General features: G+C 43.1%; 1 protein-coding gene across 8 annotated transcripts in view; it reads left to right on the forward strand.

Moving 5' to 3' along the window:
* The first annotated feature begins 8 nt into the window (after window positions 1-8).
* PARP9 (poly(ADP-ribose) polymerase family member 9) overlaps window positions 9-24,501 on the forward strand; it is a 39,661-nt gene continuing 15,168 nt past the window's right edge. For 2 of the 8 annotated variants that reach the window (XM_027765913.1, XM_027765916.1), the window contains exons 1-7: window positions 9-88; window positions 4,399-4,498; window positions 6,053-6,086; window positions 10,875-11,552; window positions 14,677-14,895; window positions 17,468-17,686; window positions 23,936-23,990. In XM_027765913.1, coding sequence (XP_027621714.1) covers window positions 6,075-6,086; window positions 10,875-11,552; window positions 14,677-14,895; window positions 17,468-17,686; window positions 23,936-23,990 — 1,183 coding nt within the window. In that variant the 5' untranslated portion in view covers window positions 9-88; window positions 4,399-4,498; window positions 6,053-6,074. Of the gene's footprint in view, window positions 89-1,706; window positions 1,752-4,395; window positions 4,499-6,052; window positions 6,087-10,704; window positions 11,553-14,676; window positions 14,896-17,467; window positions 17,687-23,935; window positions 23,991-24,501 lie in introns of all 8 variants that reach the window. The other 6 variants (XM_014593200.2, XM_027765914.1, XM_027765910.1 and 3 more) reach the window with 6 other exon arrangements.

The following is a 24,501-nucleotide window of genomic DNA, read 5'->3' on the forward strand; positions in this document are numbered from 1 at the left end:
AGCAGAAAGCTGGAGGAGGTGGGTTTCTCCCATCTCTGGTGTCCCTTCTGCGGGATCTGGCGGGGGTCCTGGGGCCTGCCATCCCCCGGTGAGTGTGCAGGGTCGACCAGGAAAATTAATTTGTCCTGCGTTTCTGATTCTTTGTAATGCGTATTGCTGTTATTACAATTACTCGCTGCTAAAGTGTAAATCAGATTCTGAATTCAGGTGAAACTTGCCTAAGTCTTACTAACTTTTGAACTGTTATAATTCGCCAGCATTGGGACTCATTCCCTTCCTCTGACCGCTTGTAAACTGACGCTTGGGCTTTTCTGCCCTCATTCCTTGACCTGGCTAGCAGCTCTGAATCACTTGCTGCCCTGGGAACCAGGATTTAAAGATGGGAGGGAGGCCCTGACCTCAAGGGCTGTAAAAGGCAGGCAGACCAGGGATCCAAGAGCAAGATCTCTTAAGGCCTCCAGGAGAAAGTCTCAAGAGGCTGTGGTGGGGACAAGGGACAGGGTGGAGATGATCCGAGGCACAGGGACCTCTGTGAGCTGAGCACTGAGGAGGCGCTGAGCAGTGCTGTCCAGGAGCTAGCTAAGGGGAGTCCATGTTAATACTAAACATTTTAGTAGCTGCTTTTTAAAAGGATAAAGAAACAGGTGAAAATAATTTTAATGATATGGGAGCCAGCAGGTGGCATAGTGGTCAACGCTCTGGACTCCCATGTGGCCGACTGCAGGTCGTGTCCCTGACCCAGTAGATTGAAACACACTTCAGGTTGGTGCAGGCATGCCCAAAATCTGGAGATGAGAATGGAGGAAAAGGGATTACCAAGTGGCTCTCCCCAGGGGGGATGATTTCTCGTTTTCTTTCTCTTTGTCTCTCTGTCTCTCTGGTGAGTGCATCACCCTATAGCAAAATTCTCTTCAAAAAATAAAAATCAAAAATTAAATTAAAAAAATAATTTTAATGGTATGTTATATAACTTGATAGATCTAAAATTAAAATCATTTTGGCATGTAATGACATAAAGCCCATTCTTCTTGTCACGCTAAGTCTTTGAAATGCAGTGTTTTTCTCACTGACATCACATCTCAAATTCGTCAGCCTAGCCACAGGTCAAGTACTTAATGGCTACAGGTGGCCTATGGTCCATCTTGAACAGCACAGGTCTAGATGGTAAAAGAGCGTGGAGATCTGTGGGTAGAAACTGAAGAATTGTAAGCAGGGATGCAGGACAGTGGCATGCCAGATTTGTGTTTTATAAAGATGGTGGTGCTGACAATGCTGTGGAAAACACATTTCCAAGCAAGGATGAATGGAGGTAGAGAGGCCAGAGATAGGCTTTTGCACATGGCTGGAAATGAACCAGTCTTTGTGGGAAGCAATTTGTCTATAGAATTATGATTGCAGAGGGCTGACCCTGTGGCCTAAAGGTTAAAGGAGCTAGATCTCACATGACTGACCTTGCTACTTGGAATCCAGGCCTCTGGCAGCTTGAAAAACATGGAAGGCATGCATGTGTGCCCCAAATCTGGACAGGATGGAAAAATGAAGAAGGACTGAGGTGTAATCATGCCTCATGAGGGGCGCTTTTTCCTTCTCTCTTCCTCTGTCTCTCAGGCGAGGGTACTTTGCCCTCAGGACAGCAGGGGTGGGGCGCTGGGGGTGGGGGAGGATTATAATTGCATAGATTTTATGTCTCTGCGTTCCACTTGTAGGAATCTGTCCCCTTGATGTATTGATTCCGGTGTGAAGTGACCTAGGTATGAGTTTATTTTTTACAAACTTGTTTATAATAGTGAAAGACCAGGAACTTCTTAAATGTCCATAAAAAGGAGACTAGCAGCTAAATAATTTACCTAGACAATAAAGTATAGTGAGCAATATGAAAGGAAGGTGAGAAGGCTCTCTATGTGCCAATATGGAAAGATCCCTAGGATACACTGAGCGGGAAGGATAAGATACAGAAGAGGGTGTGTGAGAGGCTCTCTTATGTGTAAAAAGGCCTCTGGATGGATATAGGAGAAGGGCCAATTGCCTCATGGCCCTTCAGTGAACTTCAGTGAACGAGGAAGGAAGGAGTCTTTACACTTTCTAAATTGGAACTGTATGAATGTAATGATCATGCAAACAATAAAATGTCAAGTCAGATACATGTAAATCTTTGAATTGAGTGTACTGCCATAGCTCTGGGGAGAGGTGCTGAGACCCTGAGTGAAGCAGTGTCAGTGGACAAGGAGGGTGGGGGGATGTCAGAAAGTGACTTAGGTGATCAGACCCAGAGATGAGTTGGATATGGGACAAAAGAGAGATTCAGGAATAATTCCAGCATTTCTGATTTGAGTGGGTAAATGGTATATTATTTGCTCAGTTGTGAAATCTAGAAGGAAGCATGGGTTTTGGTGGGACTACTAGGGGTGGTAGGGGAGAGAAGGGGCCCAGTTATGCAGAGGCTGTGTTTGAGGGGACTAGGGGAAATCTGGTGGAGTGGAAAAGTGAAGCTCGGGAGAGCCGTAGGCTGGGAACACAGATATGGAAGCCATATTTGTGTTGATGAGTTGAAGCCACCGGGGTCACCCCAGAAGAGTGAGTAGAGTGAGATGACAGGTGTCTCTCAGACAGTATCTTGGGACAAAGGATTAGGGAGTAGACAGTGGAAATAAATCAGGAAAAAAGCTTGTAAAAGCAAAGTGGGAGATAACAAAGAGCCAAGGGAAGCTGGCATAGGAGGTGCCAAGAAAGCAGAGCATCAGGAGTCAAAGAATGCAAAGCTATAGAAAAGGGTCAAGTGAAGATTAGACTAGGAGATGTTCCTTGAGGTTAACCACATGGAGGACACTGACAAACAGTTTAGAGGAGTGCTAGGGGTGAATGGGAAACCAGGTGATAGTGGGCTGACCCAGCAGGTGGACAGGAGGACAGTCCACTGTTCTTTCCAGACATTTGGCTGCCCAAAAAGAGAAGTAGGAACCAGTAGTAGAAAGTTGGGAAAGCTTTTACTGTTATTGTTGGTTTTATAATGAGAGACATTGACTGTTTGGGCAGTATACTCCTTGTATCAAATTTCTTTTGTGTGAAATGATTGTCTCCCCCCACCGCCAAGTCCAACCCTGGGTCTTTAAGGAGCCTGATCTGCAGGCAGAAACAAGTGCAGCAACCTGTAAAGCCTGCAACGCAGAGGGAGTTTTCCTTCTTTTCTGAAAAAACAGTGCCCTCTGGAGGCCACAGTGCGTAGTGTCCTTTCGTATTTCCTGCTTGTACTGGGCTTGTTGCTTTTTCCTTGTCAAGTAGAGATACTAACCAGTACTCTGAGGCTGTGGATGGTTGCACAAAGTTTTTTCTATTGCAAAGACATTGGAAATCCTTTCAGAGTCCTGAAAATAGCAACAAGTATGGACAACTGTATCTTTAAAGATTTTTCCTCATCATTCCTCTGAAGGTTTGCCATCTTTCATGCCTACCTATTAGATGGAACATCAATAAAATGTCATTTTTTCCCCTGAGTTTCTAATAGTTATTTTCCTACATAATTAGGTCAAGGATATTTTTCTAACTCAGTAACACAAGGGGACTTCAAAAAGCTTTTGGAAAAATGGAGTTAAAGTACAAATTAATTTTCGTGTGAAAATAAAATCGAAATCCAATTGCATTTTCCATGGAATTTTTGATGCTCTCTCATCCACATTTCTCCCAGGCACAAGTAAAGTTTCTTTTTTCTTTAGACATTCTCCAGGGGTCTTCACTCACTCATAGAACTGGCTTTTCCTCACTGTTCTTGATTGGTGCGCTCCGTTTCCCCACCTTGTTACCATATTCCTCTTCTAAATATGTAAAAACCTGCTCCATTCTTTTTTTTTTTTTGGAGAGGTTTTCATTATAGGGAGTGTGTGCTTTCCAGACAGAAAGAGACATAGAGACAGAAAGCGAGAAATCACCTCCCAGGGGGGATGGTCACGCCACAATCCCTTCTCCTCCATTCTCCTCTGGGAATCTTGGGCACGCACGCACACGCGCCTGGAGTGAGTTTTAAGCCACCGGGTCCAGGACGTGAACTGCAGTCGACTACATGGGAGTCCAGCGACATAGCCATTACGCTAACTGCTGGTTCCCAAACCTGCTCCATTCTTTAAGGTCTGTCTCTGGTCTCCTTTTCTCTATAAAGCTTTCTCTGTTCCAGTTCATACAGTTCTTTCTCCAAACTGCCATTCTGTGTTCAATTGGAGCTTCTAGAAAGGACAGAAGGTAAATCATAACAACAACAGCCAAACAATGTGCATGTCTTCACCAATGAAATTAAAAACTATTCAGGATCAGAAATCACTAGTGGTCTTCCTAAGGTACCTTATTATCAAACTCCCTAATATTCTGGTCAATGTTAATTGTAACTTTTCTATCTGTTCCTGGAAGTAGACCACCAAACCTGGGAAAACAGCTTGTGCTTCAGAACCACAAAGAGAGCCTAAACGTTTAAAGACCCTCCCCAGGGACCTGGAGGATGAGCTTTCCCATGGTAAGAAGCAGAAATGTATAATAAATCATGACCCTTCATCAGCACATGAAGCTTTTCCTATAGCATGAAATCTGAGTTTTTCCTATAGCGTGAGGTCTTTAGTTACACATGGCATCCTAGTTTTTGGTTCATTTGTCTTTTTAAAATTCGTTTTTTTCCTTCAGAGAGAGAGAGAGAGACAAAGAGGAACATTCAACAAGGTCCTTATGCCACAATTTTCCCCAGCCCTGTAGCCAGCTGATGTTCAAAGTAGCTTTCCTGTGCCGTGTCTAGTATCATTCCTACCAACTGTGCCACCAGGGCTGGGCCTGGACTTTTTTTTTTTTAACCTTTTCTTTCTTTTTTTTTTTTTTTTCCAAGTTTGTTTATTTCGAGAGAGAGACAGAGAAAGGGACGCTTCACAGGCTCTTGTCGTGCAGTCATTCCTCCCCCTAATTTTCCAGCCAACCAGGATCCTGAGTGTGCCTGCAGGCATGCCCAGCATGTTCAAGTCAATCAGGGGTCAGAACCTGGCCCCTCCCATTTTCCTCCACTAATGGTGCAGTGGTACCCCACTGCTTGTGCCACCATGGCTGGGCCCTCATTTGGTTTTAGTAATCCATAGAAATTTTGTTCTTGGGCCAGTGAGTGGTATGGTGGGTCAGGTGGCTGAATCCTACATGGCTAACTTTGTAGTTCAAGTCCTCGACCCAGCAGCCTGAAAAATGCTATTGGTGCATATACGTGGATACCCAAGATCTCTAGAGGAGAATAGAGGAGAGGGGATTACAATAGTAAGGCTATCCTCCGTAGGGGGTGTCTTCTCACTTTCCCTCACTTTTCCTTTCCTTTCTCTGTCTCTCTCCAGTGAGCACATGTACCCCATAGCAAAAACTTAAAAAAAAAAAAAATTGTTCTTACACTATGTGGAAAATGGGGACTCAAGACCGTGCTAATCTAATCAATAGAGCAACTGGAGGATTGATGATTATTTTCTTTAACTTCACTTCAGAACCTTTTAGAATCTCTTACTCATTCAGCAGTTCTTTTTCAGGATGAGATAAGAAAAGTGATGGAGGAAGAATATAAACAAAGGGATAGAGAAAGGCTCCTCCTTTGCTAATCTTGAAAATTCCACATTAAATAGGCCATTGGAAGCCGGACCTTACTGGTGGGTGGCAAGTGCAGCTCTTGAGGCTCAAGTCCGCTTGTCTTCTGTTCTGTCTAGAGAAGCTCACCAGTCTTTGGAAATGGGAGCCTGTGTAAGAGTTCTGGGTCATTTTGGTCTGTGACCTTTGAGCCTTTTCAAGTGTTAATCTCCAGCCCTTCACCTCATTCAGAATGTATTGGACCCTAGGGAAATAGGATGTGTCAGTGTTTCTGGGAACACTTAGTGTTTTGTTTCAGGCACACAGATGAAAAAAAAAAAAAAGAAACGCATGCTCCCATCCTTCCCAAACTCAGTGCTTTGAGCAGAGTGTCTGTTGTTTCCTATTTTTTAGACTATTTGTTATCAGTAATCTGTAGTTATTCAGCTTAGGTTTTTAAAAATAACCCATTTTTACTTTTTTACAGGGTGCTGGAGCAGCAGCGTACAATGAAAAAACAGGTAGGATCACCTCGTTCTCACTCTTGTTTCAGAAAGTCTTTGCTCAGATCTTTCCTTAATGGAGAAAGGAGAATAAAGAAGGAGAATATCTCTCCCATGGGTCTCAGGTGGGTGACCGCAGGCCTCTGGAGACCCAGACCTGCTTCAAAGGCAGTGTGGCACCAGCAGGCGTGTCTCTCAGAGCCCCACCAATCCTCCTTTGCTCACAAGATATAAGACTCTTGGGCCGGCCAGTGGCATGTTGGTTAAGGCAGCTGAATTCCACATGGCCAGTGGCACGATTTGAGTCCCAGACCTGGCAGCTTGAAAGATACACCAGGAATGTGTGTGTGCATGCCAAAAATCTGTAGAGGAGAATGGAAGAGAAGGGATTGTGATCACCCTGGGGGGTGGGGAGTGCTTTCTCACTTTTTGTCTGTCTCTCTCCATTGAGCACATCCTTACAAAACAAACAAAAAATACTTAGATTCTTCTGACTACTGCCCTACAGCCAAAATTGGCCAAAGAGGTAGCCAATCAATCATTCTCTTGCTCAACAAATACTTAAGAGGCAAATGCTACCTGTTTAATCATAGGGGTGGCCCACTGGAGATTTTACACCAAAGCTCAGGCCAGTCCGGCCTGACTACCTGCTTGCTGCTTCTTTTGGATAATAGAGGCCACTGTAGTCTTCTTTCTGGGTGGTTCTGATTCAAAATGGGAGTTAAAGTAGAAATATAAGTAATTACTACATTTTATCCATTTTAGGGTGCACATTTCCCCCACATTTTAACATCTCAGAAATAGGGCTACTGCCTATCAACTGATGCCAGTTTAACTGGCATCATTTTCCTTTCCCAGAGGCACACAATAACAATGTCTTAGACTCCATGAGCTACCACACCACAGATTGGGTTCTCCAAGAAAAGCAGAAACTGAGATGGAGTTAGGAGTATGAACGTTTCTGTGTGAAAGGAGAAGAGGAGAAGCTGGATTGGGCAGGTGGAGACATCAGACAGCAATGAAATCCTGACAGTGTCTGCAGCCAGAGATAGCCAGTCAGAGGTGTCCTGTGTTGGGTACAAATGGCCTTGCTTAGCCTTTGCGCAGGGGTATCCCTGAGAATAGTGTGACCTTGGCTAGAAAGCTGAGATGACCCCAAGGAACTAACCGCTGAAGGCTGGCAGCTAACCTATTTCTCATGTCATAACTAAACTGAAAGGAACTGGAACAGCATACCCTGTCTGCTACATGCAATTGATCATTTTTATCATCTTTGATTCCACCCAACTGCACCATGAAACTAGAGTATTCTGAGTAATTAATTACTGTAGCAGACACTGTCAGTGCCCCACCCATTCGCAGGTCCGGTGTTGCCCCAAACTCTCCCCAATGAAGCAGTTTTGATCAGTGACCAATAGAAGTCAGAAAAACCTCCCCTAGCTTCAGTAACTACCCCTGGTGGTATAACCTTCCCTAGTGGAGCTACGCTCCATTTGCTGAATAATACACGTTTTATTCGTCTCCTTCCTTGATTCCATGTTCCCACCCTGCCCTCACTTCTCATAGTGTTTTCTTTTCCTCCTTCCCTTCCTCCCTTCTTCCCTTTCTCCCTCCCTCCCTTTCTCTCTCTCTTCTTCTTCTTTTTTTAAAGGTTTTTGCCATAGAGCATGTGCGGTTGGTTACCCAAGACAGAGAGAGGCAGTGATAGGGAAAGTAAGAAATCATCTCTGGGGGGGGATGGCCACACCATAGTCCCTTCTCCTCCTTTCTCCTCTTGGGATTTTGGGCCTGCATGCACTCGTGCCTGGCATGATTTTCAAGCTACCAGGTCCAGAACTCCAACCATGGGCAACCATGTGCGAGTCCAGCACCTTAACCACTATGACTCCTTCTAGCCTCTTTCTCTCTCCTTTTTTTTGGTAGAGGTTTTTGCCTTAGAGTGTATGCACTCTGGAGAGAGACAGAGAGGGAAAGTGAAAAATCACCCCTTAGAGGAACAGGTATGCCGCAATCTCCTCTCTTCCATTCTCCTCCCAGGATCTTGGGTGTGCACATGCATGCCCTTTTTAGTTAGAAGATTATTTTCCTTATCCCTGATAGGCCCTGTACACCATACCCATGAAAGAGTAAGTGAGAGCGGAAGCACCTACCACAGGGTCTGGTCATGCCTCGATTCCCTTTCTTCAGTCCTTTGGACTGTTGGGTCCTATACACTTGCACACATGTCTGGCATATTTCAGGCTGATAGAGACAGAGATAAGAACCATGGTTAAAACTGAGGTTGCCATGTGGGATCTGGCTTCTCTTGACCAACCCTTTAACCCTGTGCCACAAAGCTGGCCTTCCTCTGGTGTTGTATTCATTTATTTTAATTGCTGGAGGGCTTGTGCACTAGCCAGGGAGAGATAGTGAGAGGGAAAGTGAGAAATCAGCCCCCAAGGTGGATGGCCATGCCGCAATCTCTTCTCCATTTCTCCATCTTGCTGGGATATGCAGCAGGTATGTACACCCAGCATGTTTTTCAAGTCACAGGAGCAACGACTCAAACTCTGGTTAGTCATGTGGGATCTGGCTCCCTTAACCATTAGGCCACAAGGCTGGCCTTCTTCTACTGTTTTCTAGGATCCTATCTCAAGACAATTACTTACACTCAAATTTTTGTCATAGGGTCTGCTTTTAATGTAATCCTAACCAAGATGGTGACAAAAACAAAAGTTATGAATAAAGCCTCTATAAGAATGTATTTTGACTTATAGTTAAATCTTTTCCAATATAGGTGCTTTAAGTCATGGGTCTTCCTAAATTCACCATTTCTACATACATTTAAAAAATTTCATGAGGGCCAGCAGGTGGAGTGGTGGTTAAGGCCCCGGACTCCCATGTGGCTGACTGTGATTCAAGTCTCAGATCTGGCAGCTTGAAAATCATGCCAGGTGCATATGCATATATGCCCAAAATCCCAGGAGGAGAATGAAGGAGTGTGGCCATCCTCCTGGAGGGTGACTTCCCACTTTCCCTGTCTCTGTCTGGTGAGCACAGGTGTCCTATGGCAAAACCTTAAAGCAAAACAAAAAAAACACTCATGGCTCCCGTGCACAGTTTCGTGCCACTGTTATTGTATTATAGTAGCCACTACTTAGAGTGCAGATACTCCATACCTCAAGATGGCAAATTGGTCCTTAAGCAGAAGCTTAAAGACAGATGTCGGGACCAGCAGGTGGTGTGGTGGTTAAGGCGCTGGACACTCCCACATGGCCAACCGTGGTTCAAGTCCTGGACCTAGTGGCTTGGTTCCCCAATTTCCATCTCTCTCTCTCTCTCTTTGTCTCTCTGAGGTCAAATTAAAATAAATGACTGAATAAATTAAATTAAATATATAATTCTTTTTTTAAAAAAGGCAGATGTCTTGTGCACTGTGATGCCATAGTGTATACATTTTAGATACAATAGATATTTGTGACATCGCACTAGAATAATGCAATTCTGTCCATACAGAAATCATACATTAGATAAGCACCGGGAAGCAACAAGCACACAACACAAGAATGAAAATCCGGTACAGTCACTTTTATTATTCTGAATACTACTGTGCCTGCACAGCAGAGTACAGATTTAAATGACTTATGTAGGCTTGCGTGATTTTGAACACTTCACATAGTAAATACTAACTGGCTGCAGGAGCGAGACAAAAATGGGGCAAAGGGATTCTTGAGGCTCACACAGATTGAGAAAGGGACTCTCCCATGCTAGGGAACTTGTTGTAAGTCCAAAACATTGTTAAAAGGTGGGTCATCCAGTGAAAAGTGGCTATCTTAGTATATGCCAGACACTTACGCACTTTATGGGTGACCTGCTGTCTTGGTTCATTATGCATTGCTTAGAGAAATACCTGAGACTGGGTGCATTTAAGAGAATAGAGATTTGTTTGAGTGGCTGCTCTGGCTATGTGGCAAATCCGAAGGCATCACAAAGTGGTGGAGGGCAGGATCTTGAGCAGAGTAGCTATCTATAAGTTTTTGCCTATCCTCGTCTCTTTTCCCCTCTTCTATACACCCCGGAACTCAGTAATACTCAAAAGTCCCACCCTAAGGGACCAGCAGTTAGTGTAATGGCTATGTCGCTGGACTCCCATGTAGTCGACTGCGGTTCGAGTCCCAGACCCAGTGGCTTAAACTCACACCAGGCGCGTGTGTGTGCATGCCCAAGATCCCGAGAGAAAAATGGAGGAGAAGGGATTGTGGTGTGGGGAGTGATTTTTTGCTTTCTGTCTCTGTGTCTCTCTCAGTCTTTCTGACAAACCCACGTGCCCTATAGCAAAAACCTCTCCAAAAAAGAAAAAGAAAAAAAGTCCCACCCCGAAAGGGATTCGTTTTTCTCTTAACACCTTTACAATACAACCAAGATACAAGACATGAATTGGGGGGTGGGAGGATCCAAACTATAGCACCTACTATTGAAAATTCTTGGATATCCATTGTTCAGTTCCATGGCTAAGTGAAAGGAAGAAACAGGAAAGGGGGCTAGAGAAAGGGCCTCTCTTTTGTGCATAGGAAGCTCTCTCTCCTGGTGTAAAGTGGAATTACATCCTTTTCAAAGGAACCCTTGCTAATTTACTTTTTAATCTTTCCTTTTCCAGAGACTGACACGTTCAGAGAAAACTATAGTTGGAAAATTCCTATTACTCACAATGACTTCAAAATTTTAAAAAATAATGAAAGTCAGCTGAATGAAGTCCTTCGGCTTAAGTTTAACTGTGTCTCTACCCTGGTCACCCTAACTCTGGAAGGTAACAGAAAGTCTCTGCAGGCCTACAGAAAGATGCTGAGTCCTGGGCTAGAGTTATCTGTGTGGAAAGATGACCTCACCAGACATGCTGTTGATGCTGTGGTGAATGCAGCCAATGAAGACCTTCTGCATGGGGGAGGCCTGGCCCTGGCCCTAGTGAAAGCTGGTGGCCCTAAAATCCAAGAAGAGAGCAGAAAATTTGTTGCCCAATATGGTAGAATATCAGCTGGTAACATAGGTGTCACTGGAGCTGGGATGCTTCCCTGCAAAATGATTATCCATGCTGTCGGGCCTCGGTGGTTGTCAACTGAACATCAGAGATGCATTAGTGAGCTGCAATGTGCCATTATGAATGTACTGAACTATGTTATCTTTGGAAATGTGAGCATTGAGACAGTAGCAATTCCAGCCCTGAGCTCCGGAATTTTCCAGTTCCCTCTGAATTTGTGCACACGGGTCATTGTAGAAACAATCTGGTCTTATTTCCAAGAAAGGCAAGGAGTCAGTAAATTGAAAGAAATTCACCTGGTGAGCAATGAGGACCCTACTGTTGCTGCCTTTAAAGATGCTTCAGAATTACTTTTAGGACCGACAGAGCAGGTCCTCCAGATGAGTCGAGAAGCCATCCCTCCTTCCAACATGATAGTCATAAACAACCTAACTCTCCAGGTTCTTCAGGATCACATTGAATGGCAGAAAGTAAGTCTGTGTTTCTATTCTCTTGCACTGTCCAAGGGGATCCCTGAATTAAAAATTACCTGTGGAACAGTAGTAGAGTAGAAAGCATCTCATTAGGGTAAAGAGGTGGATTTCAGAGCCAGGCCAGGATTTCAGAGCCAGGATTTGAATACTAGATTTGCCATTAACTAACTGGGTGAACCAGAGCTGCTTAGTTTATCTTTGGGTCTTTGATTTCACCTACAAGCGAGTATAATGGAGCTGACCCTGTAGCCAGCCCTGTAGTTTAAGAGAGCCAGACCTCACATGGCCACCTGAAGTCTGAATCCCAGCCCTGGCGGCTTGAAAAACACACTCATGCACATGTGTGAGCATGTCCAGAATCCTGATAGGATGGAAAAATGGAGAAGGATCGTGGCATGACTATACCCCCTCAGAAGGTGCTTTTTCTTATCTATCTCTCTCTGGTGAGAGTGTGCACCCTCTAGCAATTAAAAAAAAAATAGGATAATAATAGGACTTATATCTTAATGCTGTAATCATACACATTAAATGCTGGAATAGTGCTTTAATAATTATTATTGCTATTGTTATTATTCTCAGGCACCATTAAGAAGTATAACATATAAGACCAGCAGGTGGCATAATGGTTTTGTCACTGGACTCACATGTAGTCGACCACGGTTTGAGTCCTGGACCTGGCAGTTTAAAACTCATGCCAGGCGCATGTGGATGTGTGCCCAAAATTCTGAGAGGAGAATGGAGGAGAAGGGATTGCAGCATGGCCATCCCCTCTGGGGGTGGGTGATTTCTAGCTTTCTGTCTCTCTCTCTCTGTCTCTCTGGCAAGTGTACATGCCCTACAATAAATATCTCTCCAAAAAAAAGTATAACAATCTTTGATCCCAACAACTTAAAATCTATTATTTCTTTATGTAAACATTTTTTTTATTTGAAAAATTTCACTGGGGACCCAAACCTTTTCAACATTTCTGAAGCAACCTATCAACAGCAAAGAAACATAATATTTAAGAGTATGTAAATTTGTGAGGGGAGTAGAGTGTAGATTATTTCAGAAGATGTGAGTTTTGAATCTGATCTCGCTGTAATAGGGTATGAATTAGCAGGAGGGAGAATTTTCTGCAAAGTTAGAGTGAATTAATCACAGACACAGAGGAATTGACAGGTGGAAAATCATGGGCCTGACTAGAATCAGGAGATGCAGGTAGAATGCTAAATCATATTCTGTGCATATACAGGGGAACTGAGAAGAATGTAAGGGGTACATTAGCATTTAGCTGGAGCACAAAAACGAGGACCCTGGCAAGGCGGAGAGGACATAGAGTAACAGTGAACCTGGGTCTTTTTGAGTTGGTCTAGCTCCCATGCTAGACAGAAAGCACTGTGAGGATGGGCGGCATGGCCTATTCATCTCTGTAGCTCATAGCCAGGTTTGGGTCTGCACCTAGGTATTCAGCAAATTAATGATGAATAAGTGGAGGGATATCAGAGAAATGAAGAAAAAGACTGCAACAGAGGAAGATAAAAATACAAACTTTATTCTTTTTCTTATCTTCTGAATCAGTAGTGCCACATTAGCAATCTTTCAGGGCCACAATCAGACTTAATCGTCAGTAAGGATACCACTTACTGCCTATAAAAAATTAGAAAGAAGACTGAGGGGACCTCATGAAATAAAATATTTGAGAAGTCATTAATATACCAATTTAAATTGAAAATGGAAGCATCCTAGTTGAATAACTTATCTCTTTAACTGAAATTGTTTTGTAGTTATTTATTGCCAATACTAGGAAACTTAAAACTTTTTTTTTAAAGATTTTTCTATAGGGCACATGCACTCGCTGGAGAGACAGAGACAGAGAGTGAGAAATCTCTCCCCAGGAGGATGGCCACAGTGCCGTCCCTTCTCCTCTGTTCTCTCAGGATTTGGGGCAGGCATGCACACATTCCCAGTGTGAGTTGTCAAAGCTGTTGAGTCTAGGACTTGAACTGAGGTCGACCTCATGGGAGTCCAGCACCTTAACTACTATGCCACCTGTTGATCCCAGGGAAACTTAAAGGATGTCAGTGCTCCCAGACTGCAAATTATTTATTTTTTTTTTGAGAGGCTTTTGCTATAGGGTGCGTGTGCTTGCCAGACAGACAGAGACAGACAGAGAGACAGAAAGCGAGAAATCACCCCCCAGGGGGTATGGCCATGCCACAATCCCTTCTCCATTCTCCTCTCGGGATCTTGGGCATGCAAGCACACGTGTCCGACATGAGTTTGAGCCTCCGGGTCCGGGACTCAAACCGTGGTCGACTACGTGGGAGTCCAGCGACATAGCCATTACACTAAATGCTGGTCCTCCAGATTGCAAATTCTAATAGCACTTCAAAGTGAAGCATTCATTACTATCTATAGGAAGCACCTAAGTTATCTCCAAAGGGAGCCAAAGCCATTCGGATGGTTGGGGCATTCAGGGATGGGGGAAGGAAGGTGTTCTTTAGTAGAGCTCTGAAAGCTAACTAGGAGATGATATTACAGCCCATGTGTGTGGATAGTCTATTACTAAAAAGACAGATGAAGAACTCAACTGGGCAAAGTGACTGCCTATAGGATAGGCAGGTGAGTCGGGGGTTCTGGGAGAGAGGCTTTTTTTAGTTGAAGACTTTTATCTGGGTTATTCTCTAATGCTATACTATTTACCTTAAGACATAAAACATTAGGAGATAGAAATTTTATCCTGTCTATTTAAAACAAAGCAAAAATCTACCCAGAAATAGCAACAAGTGATGGCAGTAGAACAGGGAATAAAACCACTTATAGGTAGAGCCTAAAACAAATCACAGAGCATGCTCAGAATCTACAACTATGGGAGGTGTAATCCAGCAAAGGGATAATAAGTGCTCGCAATAAAAATTCTATTGTCTGTCTATTCACAGGGTTTCTGAATAGGACAAAAGCTTCATGGCAATCAGATGATCACTCTTTAGTTATATGACGTTCTATTGATTATTAAATGAATTTTTGTAGATTTATGGATCTTTAGAATCTTTTCAAAGCCTTTCAAGAAATAAAGGTTTAAACTAATCATTTAAGACAGAATTTGATAATGAATCTTGTCCTTTTTTTCCCTTTTCAGACAGATATGATTGTTAATTCTGTAAGCCCATATAGTCTTAGAATTGGACCTGTGTCGAAGTCAATTCTACAACATGCAGGACCTGAAATGGAATGGGAATTTGAACAAAAAACTAAATGGCTTCACGGTTCCCCACCAGTAGTAGTCACAAAAGGATATAAGTTGTCCTGCCAGTACATATGCCATGTAATATGGCATACATCATATGCTCCCGATCAGGTAAGTTCAAAATCAGTGTATCTTTCTGTAGCTCCATAGTGTGTCCACTCTTTATTAGGTTTCTATTGTTTTGTCACATTCATGAAATATTGTCAGTAGTATAGTCCTCATTTTTTTAGCATGCCTGTGAATACCTGAAATACTACACAAGTAGAGTTGCCACAAGTTATGCTAAGAGGTTTAATTCATTTATTCATTTGTTTGTTTGTAGTTGCATGACGGGCCCTACTGCAGTCTCTTCTCCTCCATTCTCCTTTTGGGATTTTGAGCAGGCATGCACAAAAGCCTTGTGAGTTTTTCAAGCTGCCAAGTCCAGGATTCAAACCATAGTCAGCTACGTGGGAATTTAGTACATTAACCAGCATACCACCTGCTGGCTTCAAGAAGTTTAATTTAAAATATCACTGAATCGAGCTAAATTTTAAGTGGACATACTACAAATGGACAATGGAACATCAAGAGCTCCTTCAATCTGTGCAGGGCCCACCTTACTACGCCCAGTGTTCCTGCAGGGCTTTTCCTAAGTAAGAAGGGATTCAGCTATTCCATATTTCCCCTCATGTGTTAAATTCCAGGAAGAGCTGAACTGGGATTTTTCTTTCAGCATCATTCCAGTCAACTCTGTTGCCTGTCTTCCTACCTTGCCCACAGTGGAGATTGTCTCAATAGCCAACTCTTCACCTGGAGTACATAAAATCAAAAAGTTAGAGAACAATGTGGGCAGGCCAGTCCACATTGGGTAGCCCACTGGTTAAGGGAGCCAGATCTCACATGGCTGACTGCTCAGTTCAAGTCCTGGCCCTGGCAGCTTGAAAAAAATTCTGGGTGCATGTGAATGCATGGCCCAAATCTTCCCAAGGCGATAGAGACATGGAGAAGGAGGGATTGAGATGTGGCCATGCCCTGTTGTGGGGTGCTTTCTCTCTTTCTGTCTCTCTTTGGTGTGTGCATGTGTCCTCTGGCAATCAAAATGAATACATAAAGGCAAATTATAAAAAAAGGAAAAAAGATAGGGAAATCTGTGTAGATGCAGAAAGAGGAAAACTCAATCCCTTTCTCTGCCTTTATCATTTTCTCTTTCATTTTTCATTATTTCTTTTACTCTCTTGGCTAGAGATACCTCTAATCTCAAACTGGTCTTCTAGTTACTTTCTAGCCATTGGTTTTCCAAAGTCCTTCCACAGACAAACATTCTATATTCGTATTCGATTTGATGTAGAAAAGTTGTTGAAGGTTTAAATCTGCTGAAAGAATTAGCACTTACTCAGGAGAAATTACATAATTTTTTTGAAGTGTAGTCATTTGTGTCTTTCATGAAAGAGAGTAAGTGGGGGTCTTTACTCCACAATCTACCCCTCATTTTAGCCACCAGATGGATCATGTGCACTCCAAGTGCACACACACCTGTGAGCATGCCAGGCACTGGCACACATGTGCACCAAATGCTGAGGGAGATCCTGGGCCAGGTAAAGAACCCCAGACCTTTCCTGTGTGGATCCAGTTGCATCAACAGTGTTCTACCATCTTGCTCCATGATAGATCTTAATGACACTGGATACATTTTGCTTTCTTATTTATTTATTTATTTATTTATTTATTTATTTATTTATTTTAGATTTTTTTGCCATAGGGCTGGCCCCTATTTTTGAAATGTTTTTAGTTTTGCTATAGGGCACATGCTTGCTAGAGAGAGACAGATAGAGAGATAGAGAGAAAGGAAAAGTGAGAAATCATCCCCTGGGGGAATGGCCATGCTGCCATGTATTCTCCTCTTGGAATTTTGAGCATGCACACATACATACCTGGCGTGCTTTTAGGCCACTGGGTCTAGGGCTCAAACTTCAGAGTCAGTCTGTGGGATCCAGCACCTTAACCACCATACTACTGGCTGGGCCTGCTTTCTTATTTTAATCTCAACCTCCTTTATTAAACTCCAAGAGCTCTTATGTCTCAGAAGTGTCAGGAGTGTGGGAATAAACTGATAATTGACTCTCAGACTTGGGAGATAGGAAAGGCTACGTAAATGGAAGAAATCACAGTGCCCAGATGTTATGAATAATACAAAATGGGCCACTCAATTGCTTCAATTTCTCAGCCCTTTTATTCTCATCATCCAGCCTTATAGCTGTAGTGGGTTCCTTATGGAGTGAAACTCTTCCTGCCCTCTGAGGCGGCATGGTCATGACCCTGATGAAGAGTGGAAAATATCATTGCAAAATATGGGCAGGATCAATGGGTAAGCAAAGTCTTACTTTGTGCTCAAAGGCTGATTTTTTATTTTTTTAAGAGAGAGATTCTTTTGCTATAGGGAGTTTGCACTTGCTGGAGAGACAGAGACACAGAAAGCAAGAAATCACCCACCCCACAGGTGGAATGGCCATGTCTCAATCCCTTCTCCTCCAGTTTCCTCTTAGTATCTTGGGCATGCACGTATACACACCTGGTGTGAGTTTTAAGCTGCCAGGTCCAGGACTTGAACCATGGTCGACTATGTGGGAGTCCAGCAATGTAACCATTACACCATCTACTGGTCCCATCAACGGCTTATCTTAAATTTCTGTTTCTCCTATAGATATTGAAAAATGCAGTGGGGGAGTGTTTGAAGAAATGCATCGAGCTAAACAAAACTTCTATTTCCTTTCCTGCCCTTGGGACCGGAAACATTAATATGAGGAAAGATAAAGCAGTGGAGATTATGTTTGAAGAAGTTTTAAAATTTGCCAAAGACTGTGCAGAAAAAAAGCTAATAGTAAATTTTGTGATCTTTCCAGAAGAAATAGAGACGTATAAGGTAAGTTAGTATCTTAGAAATGTCTTACGGTTTGTTTGTTCACTCATTTAACGTCTGTTTAGTGTCTCCAATGTATGACACAGGACTAGGGGCTATAGAGTGTGGTGGCGTTCTTAGCCAAGTTTAATTTTTGTACACTGATCACGTCATACCCGTAAAGAATGTCATTATGGAAGCCATGTTTACCCTACTACGTTGCTTCTCTCTTTTTCTCTGTTGGCATTTATTCTTCCTTGTGCTCTATTAAGGTAAACAACCTCCTAGATTTGGAGAAAAGGTTTTCTGCTCCTTTCTTCTCTTTTCTACCAAGAACACAGGGTAGAAATTCTGTAAATTCTGTAAATTCTGCCACAGCCTCTGAAGTCCTCAGAAGATAGGATTGAACCAACTTCACACTCACATCCTCAACCCTTTCTCTCATTTTCACTTGGATAGCTGTCTTCTCAAATTTGACGTATTTAAAACAAATTTTATCTTCTCCTCTCCAATCTACCTTTTCCTCTCTGGAATTCCCATCAATCTTAGCTTTACCTCCTATGACAGTATTATCTTGGATAAGTTAGTTACTTATTTGTGCTGGGTATTCTCATCTTTAAAATGGGGATAATAACTACCCTCTCATGGAGCCATTGTGAGGATTAAATGAGTTAATAACTGTTTCTTAGTCTACTGTTGTGTGGCTGAGAGAAATACTTAAGAAAGGTGATTTACCACAAATAAAGGTTTGTTTGGCTTACAATTGTGGCTGGGAAGTCCAAAGGTGTTGAGCTGGTATCAGGCTGGCCTGTGGTGCTATGTCACAACATGGCTGACAGAAGCAGAGAGGATGAGGAGTTTATGCAGAAAGACCTGGGGGCAGCCACATTTCATAACCACCCGCTCTGCAGGAACCAACTCCTTCCCATTAGAGCTAGAACCTACTCTGCCTCGTAAGATAACAGTAATCTATTCATGAGGGTGATGCCTCCATGATCTGAACACCTCCCAGAGGTCTCACCACCTACCAACACCGTTACACTGGGACCAAATTCCAAAATGTCAACCTCTGGGGGACAAACCATTCTCTAAACCATAGCAATGTGTAAAATACTTAGAAAAATATCTTGCATGCGGTAAGCCTTCCACGAACATCAACTGTTATTGTATCAACTGAAATGAGTTATACTTTACTGAGTACTAAATTATAACTAAATGAATTGTTTATGTTTTCTTTCTAACTAGAATATAAGTTCTTTAATAGCAGGGTTATTCCCATATCCCCAGGATTGCCCTCAAATTTAATCTATTCCTTCTTGTCTGTAGGTGAAATCTGCTTTGTTCTAAAACAAAATGGAGGGATATATAAAGGAGTGTGTCTTGTGTCTGAGTGCAGAGATGTGCGTCTAGCTTCTTCAGTTTTCACTTCATCTCAGTTATTTTTTAAAGAATCATTCATTTAATTTGATTTATTATTGTTACTATTTTTTTTTTTAAGACCAAAGGAGGAGCCAGTGTTGGACTCCTAGAAGCCTGTGGTCTTTTGAGCTCCTGTATAGGACCATGAAGAGCAGGAGAAACAGAAAACTAAGAATTGATCAAGACATAGAGACAGAAAGCGAGAAATCATCCCCCAGGGGGGATGGTCACGCCGCAATCCCTTCTCCTCCATTCTCCTCTCGGGATCTTGGGCACGCACGCACACGCGCCCGGCGTGAGTTTTAAGTCACCGGGTCCAGGACGTGAACCGCGGTCGACTACGTGGGAGTCCAGCGACATAGCCATTACACTAACTGCTGGTTCCCTATTGTTACTATTTTTTAAAATTTTCTATAGGGCACATGTGCTCACCAGAGAGAGCGAGCCACCAGGTCCGGGACTCAAACCATAGTCCATCATGTGGGAGTCCAGCACCTTAACCACCATGCCACCTGCTGACCTGCATCTCAGTTATTTTTCTTTTTGAATAATTACCTCAGTAGGCTGAGTTTTTGACACATTAATGTGTCTCTGACATATTCAGTATAATTAATATATATTGCCATGCTGTTCTGCCTTGAAAGTACCAACCACCTCTTTGCTTTTTTCTTGCTTAGCTGGTATTTTCAAAAAAGACTTTAATGGAAGACCAGCAGTTGGCATAATGGCTATGTTGCTGGACTCCCATGTAGTCGACCGCGGTTTGGGTCCCAGACCCGGTGGCTTAAACTCACGCTGGGCGCGTGTGCGTCCGTGCTCAAGATCCCAAGAGGAGAGTGGAGGAGAAGGGATTGCGGTGTGGCCATCCCCCTGTGTGTGGGGGGGGTGATTTCTCACTTTCTGTCTCTGTCTGTCTCTGTCTGGCAAACGCATGCACCTTATAGCAAAATCTTCTCAAAAAAAAAAAGACTTTAATGGTATTAAGGAAAAATAAAAGGAAATGAAATTAAGATAGAGCAGTTTAAATAGGTTTTCAAAACATAGATTTCTGATCCTGCCAATAGCAGCGTCTAAGCTCTGAAGAGACTCCCCAGGCATGTGTCTGGGTTTTGGCTACGAAGGGTCCTGTTCAGTGCCTGGCTTTCGACATTAAGTGTTTGACCACTCACCTTCCCACATCCTGGCCTGTCTCCATATGTGTGGTTGCTATTTTATCTCTCCCTACAAGGAAATGAATTTATACTTGTTCCAGCTTGGTCTTTCTTGCCCAACTAGACACAGGGAGATTTGTAACATTTGCTGATTTCCATAGCTGATTCTAAGCTATCAGTGTGACATCACTGAAGGCTGAGCTGGGAGAGGTGTTCGCAGCAGGCTCCCAAGAGCCAATGTATATCGGCTCCGGCACACCACTCTGCTTCATCCACAGCCGACTGGCAAGGAGTGGCAAGTGATCCAGTGAAGTAGCTCACCTTCTTGTCCAAAGGAATCATCCTGGGCCAGCCCTGAAGTACAGTGGTTAAATGCGTGCATAGGAGCCAGATCCCACATAGCCGACCACATTTGACTCTCAGCCCAGAGACCTGAAAATCAATGGGAACCTGTGTGTACATGCCCCAGATCCTGTTGGAATGGGAAAATGGAGGAAAAGGATTGCAGCATGCCCATGCCCATATGGGAGGTGCTTTCTCTCTCTCTTTTTCTCTGTCTCTCTATCGCTGTCTCTGGTGAGTGCACATGCCCACAGCTAAAGAGAAGGAAAAAAAGAGAGAGAAAGAATCATCCTGTCCTTCAAATAAAGTTCATCAATTCATCCCAAGCAGACGACTATAACTGGGCCCAGTTAGGTGTCCTGAGCATGTCCCTCCACTCTTCACAAAACACCATATATCCGTACAACAGATAACCCACATCTAAGGAAGAAGATCCATTCTCTCAAACAAACAAAAATGTGCATGGCAGTTTAAGGAGAGTGGAATGGTCAACTGTAGTCTGGAGGTTTCTCTGGGGGCTAGTGATGAAAATAGCTAACATGTCCTGTGTTTGTCAGGCCCTGTGCTAAGAAGCCACTTCATTCCATTCTCCCCTCAATCCTGTGGTGAGGTCACTGTTGTTGTCTCTGCTTCACAAATGGGAAAACATAATGTGTGCATAGCTAGTCGACTGGCCAAACCAAGATTCCAGTCTGGGTCTGTCTTTCTGCCCTCAAAGCCTGTGTTCTCGACCACTAGGCAAAAATACAGAAAAAAAATCTGAGAAATGATATCTCTTCCAGTTTTAGAACTCAAAGGAGAGGATCATCTTAAACAGTAATTTACATTATCTAGTGAACATTGACCATTTCTTCAGGCTTTTTTTCAACATTGTATTATTTACGCATGGAGAGGTGATATGTGTGCACACACATGTATGTGCATCTGGCCTTCTAATAAGCATCTTTTCTTCCTGAATAAGTCTTGCAATGAGGGTGTGTGTCAGAGAACAACTTACATAAGGCCTCGCCTAATGGGTTTGTTAGAAAGGCTGCTGCTTGGCCTTCAGGCTAAGACTCAGTACAGAGATGGCTGACTCAGGAAGAGCAACTTACACTAAACTTACAGGAAAATGATGTTTATGTTCATATACTCATATTATTAAATTTGGAATTGACAGGGAGTAAATAATTCTACAGCTGATTGAAACCGTTTATTCAACAGTATTTCATGATGACAAACTTTCTGGGTAGCGTTGAGTATCTTTGAAAGGTAATAGCTAGATATTTAAAAAATACTTATTACATATCTCCCTTGTGCCATGAATTATGTCTCAAAATAAGGAACCCCTCTATAGGATGCATGATTGACATCTGTCAGGTCAGGTTAGGCACTCATGGACAAAACTAGAAAAACACTGCTGAATTCTTGCTATGGGGGTCCACTTTTCCAAACTCCTTGTAGACCACTTGCTTGTTATCCATACATTCTTCCTTCAGTGTTGTCATTACTAAGTTACAGTTTTCCTTCACTTTCAAAACCCTTGCTAATAAATTCTTACCCTGCAACACATCCTGTCTTTTTTTTTTTTCCTTCACAGGGCACGTACACTTGCCAGAGACAGAGAGAATGGGAGTGGATAAGAAATCACCCCTCCAGAGGGATGGCCATGCTGCATCCCCTTCTCCACCATCCTCCTCTCAGAATTGTGGGCATGTATGCACACACACCTGGCATGCTTTTCAAGCTGCTGGGTCTGGGACTCAAACTATACAGTCAGTCATGTGGGATCCAGTCACCCTAACTGCCACGCTACTGGCTGGCCCACGTCCTGACTTTAAAAAAAATATTGCCAGAGGACAAGAGAGACAGAGAAAGAGAATGAGGGAGGGGGAGAAAGCATTGGGGGCATGGGGCGTGGTCATGCCTCAATCCCTTGTCCTTCATTTCTCCATCCTTGTGGAATTTGGTGCATGCACCCACATGTGCCCAGCGTATTTTCCAAGCTGTTGGGGCTGGACTTCGAACCATGCAGTTTGTCCTGTGGAATCTGGATTCCTTAATAACTAGGCCACAGGATTGGCCTCACATCCTAACTTTTTTTTTTTTTTTGAGAGTTTTTTGCTATAGGGCACATGCGCTTGCCAGACAAACAGAAAGAAACAGAGAGATAGAAAGCGAGAAATCACCCCCCAGGGGTGATGGCCATGCCGCTATCCCTTTTCCTCCATTCTCCTCCTGGGATCATGGGCACACACGCACACACGCCCGGTGTGAGTTTAAGCCACTGGGTCTGGGACTCGAACCGCGGTCGACTATGTGGGAGTCCAGCGACATAGCCATTACACTAACTGCTGGTCCCCACATCCTAACTTTTAAAGTGACTTCTGGAGAGGGCAGATTTGTGATTGTCTGTAGTAGCTCTTATTAACCTATTTATCAGCAGATAATGTTAACTCATTTGTTTTATTTACAAGTTCTTAGCTGAGGAGGGCAAGGAAGTACCCTGTTATAACCTTTCCAGGTACTAAACATGGTAAGAGTGAGGGCTTTACACTCTGGAAATACCAATTGCAAATACAACTTGTGGAAAAAATATAGATTAAGAAATTTTATTAGGGGCCAGCAGGTGACGTGATGATTAAAGCACCAGACTTCCACGTGGCTGACCGCAGTTCGAGTCCCACCTGGCAGCTTGCTTTCTCACTTTCTCTGTCTCTCTCCTGTCTCTCTCTGATGAGTACATGTGCCCTGTAGCAAATTTTTCAATAATAATAAATAAAATTAAATAAATAATTCTTAAAGAAAAAGAAACCTCATTAATCCTATAGGTTAAGAAACTTCATTGTTAAAATTCAGGTCCCACCTTTTATAAAATTAAAACTGTTTTTCTATTTGCCAGAGTGCATATGTGCTTGCCAGAGAGAGACAAAAAGAGAGAGAGAGAGTGAGAAAGCGCCCTTCCCCGTGGGGGAATGGTCATACGATAGTCCATTTTTCACCACATCTCCCTCTTTTTAAGATTTTGGCATGCACACACATGCACCCAGTATGTTTTCTATGCTGCTGGGTCTAAGACTTGAATCACACAGTTAGCCCTATGGGATCCAACCCCCTCAACCACTATGCCCCTGGCTGGCTCCAGGCCCCACCTTCAACACCATAATCAGATTAGGTTTTCACCTTCTTAAGACCATTACGATGGCTACACACATGAATTTTGGAAGGACATATTCAAACTATACCACTACTGATGAGTGGCAGTGGGAAGGGGGACTGACAAGGTGGATGGGGTCAAGAGTGGTGCTATATTAAGGCAGATCTATCGGTAACAATGACTGTGAAGTCTGTGTATGACTCTGCTCTGTTTTGCTTCTTGCAGGTTTTCATAGCTGAAATGGAAAAGGCCAAGAAATGGAGTCTCAGCAATTATAGTGGTGAGTAGAAAATTCACAGGCCTAAGTCGAGTCTCCCATCGTCTATTCATTCTGTGCTCAATCATTTGAACTGATGGAGGGGAGAAGAAAAATAAACCAAACACATTTCACTGTGCTGCTGCTTGGCTATCAACCTGCTCTATACCTGACCATGACCCTTCCTTACTCAGTCCAGTTACACGATATGAATAGAGGGAGGCTAAGTTAGAGCGGATAATTCAATGTGGCTAGTTCATTCACAAATAGATGTCTAATTTCTTTGAACAACAACAACAAAAATGCTGCCTTTCATAACCTGGCTAAGCCAGTCACCCTCTGTTCTGAACACCTAATGGGGCTACTCATCAATAATCATAGAAAACACATCAATAATACCAGATAAATGGTTTAACCTAGTGCTACCCAAACCTGAGTAGTCACTGAGATCATGATGGCAACTGAAAAATGAACACACACAGATGAATATGGGCCTTAACCCTGCAGATTGTGATAAAGAAAACTCGGATCAGAG

The sequence above is a fragment of the Tupaia chinensis genome, unplaced genomic scaffold (genome assembly GCF_000334495.1).
Source record: "Tupaia chinensis unplaced genomic scaffold, TupChi_1.0 Scaffold139927_1, whole genome shotgun sequence".
NCBI classification, from domain to species: domain Eukaryota; kingdom Metazoa; phylum Chordata; class Mammalia; order Scandentia; family Tupaiidae; genus Tupaia; species Tupaia belangeri.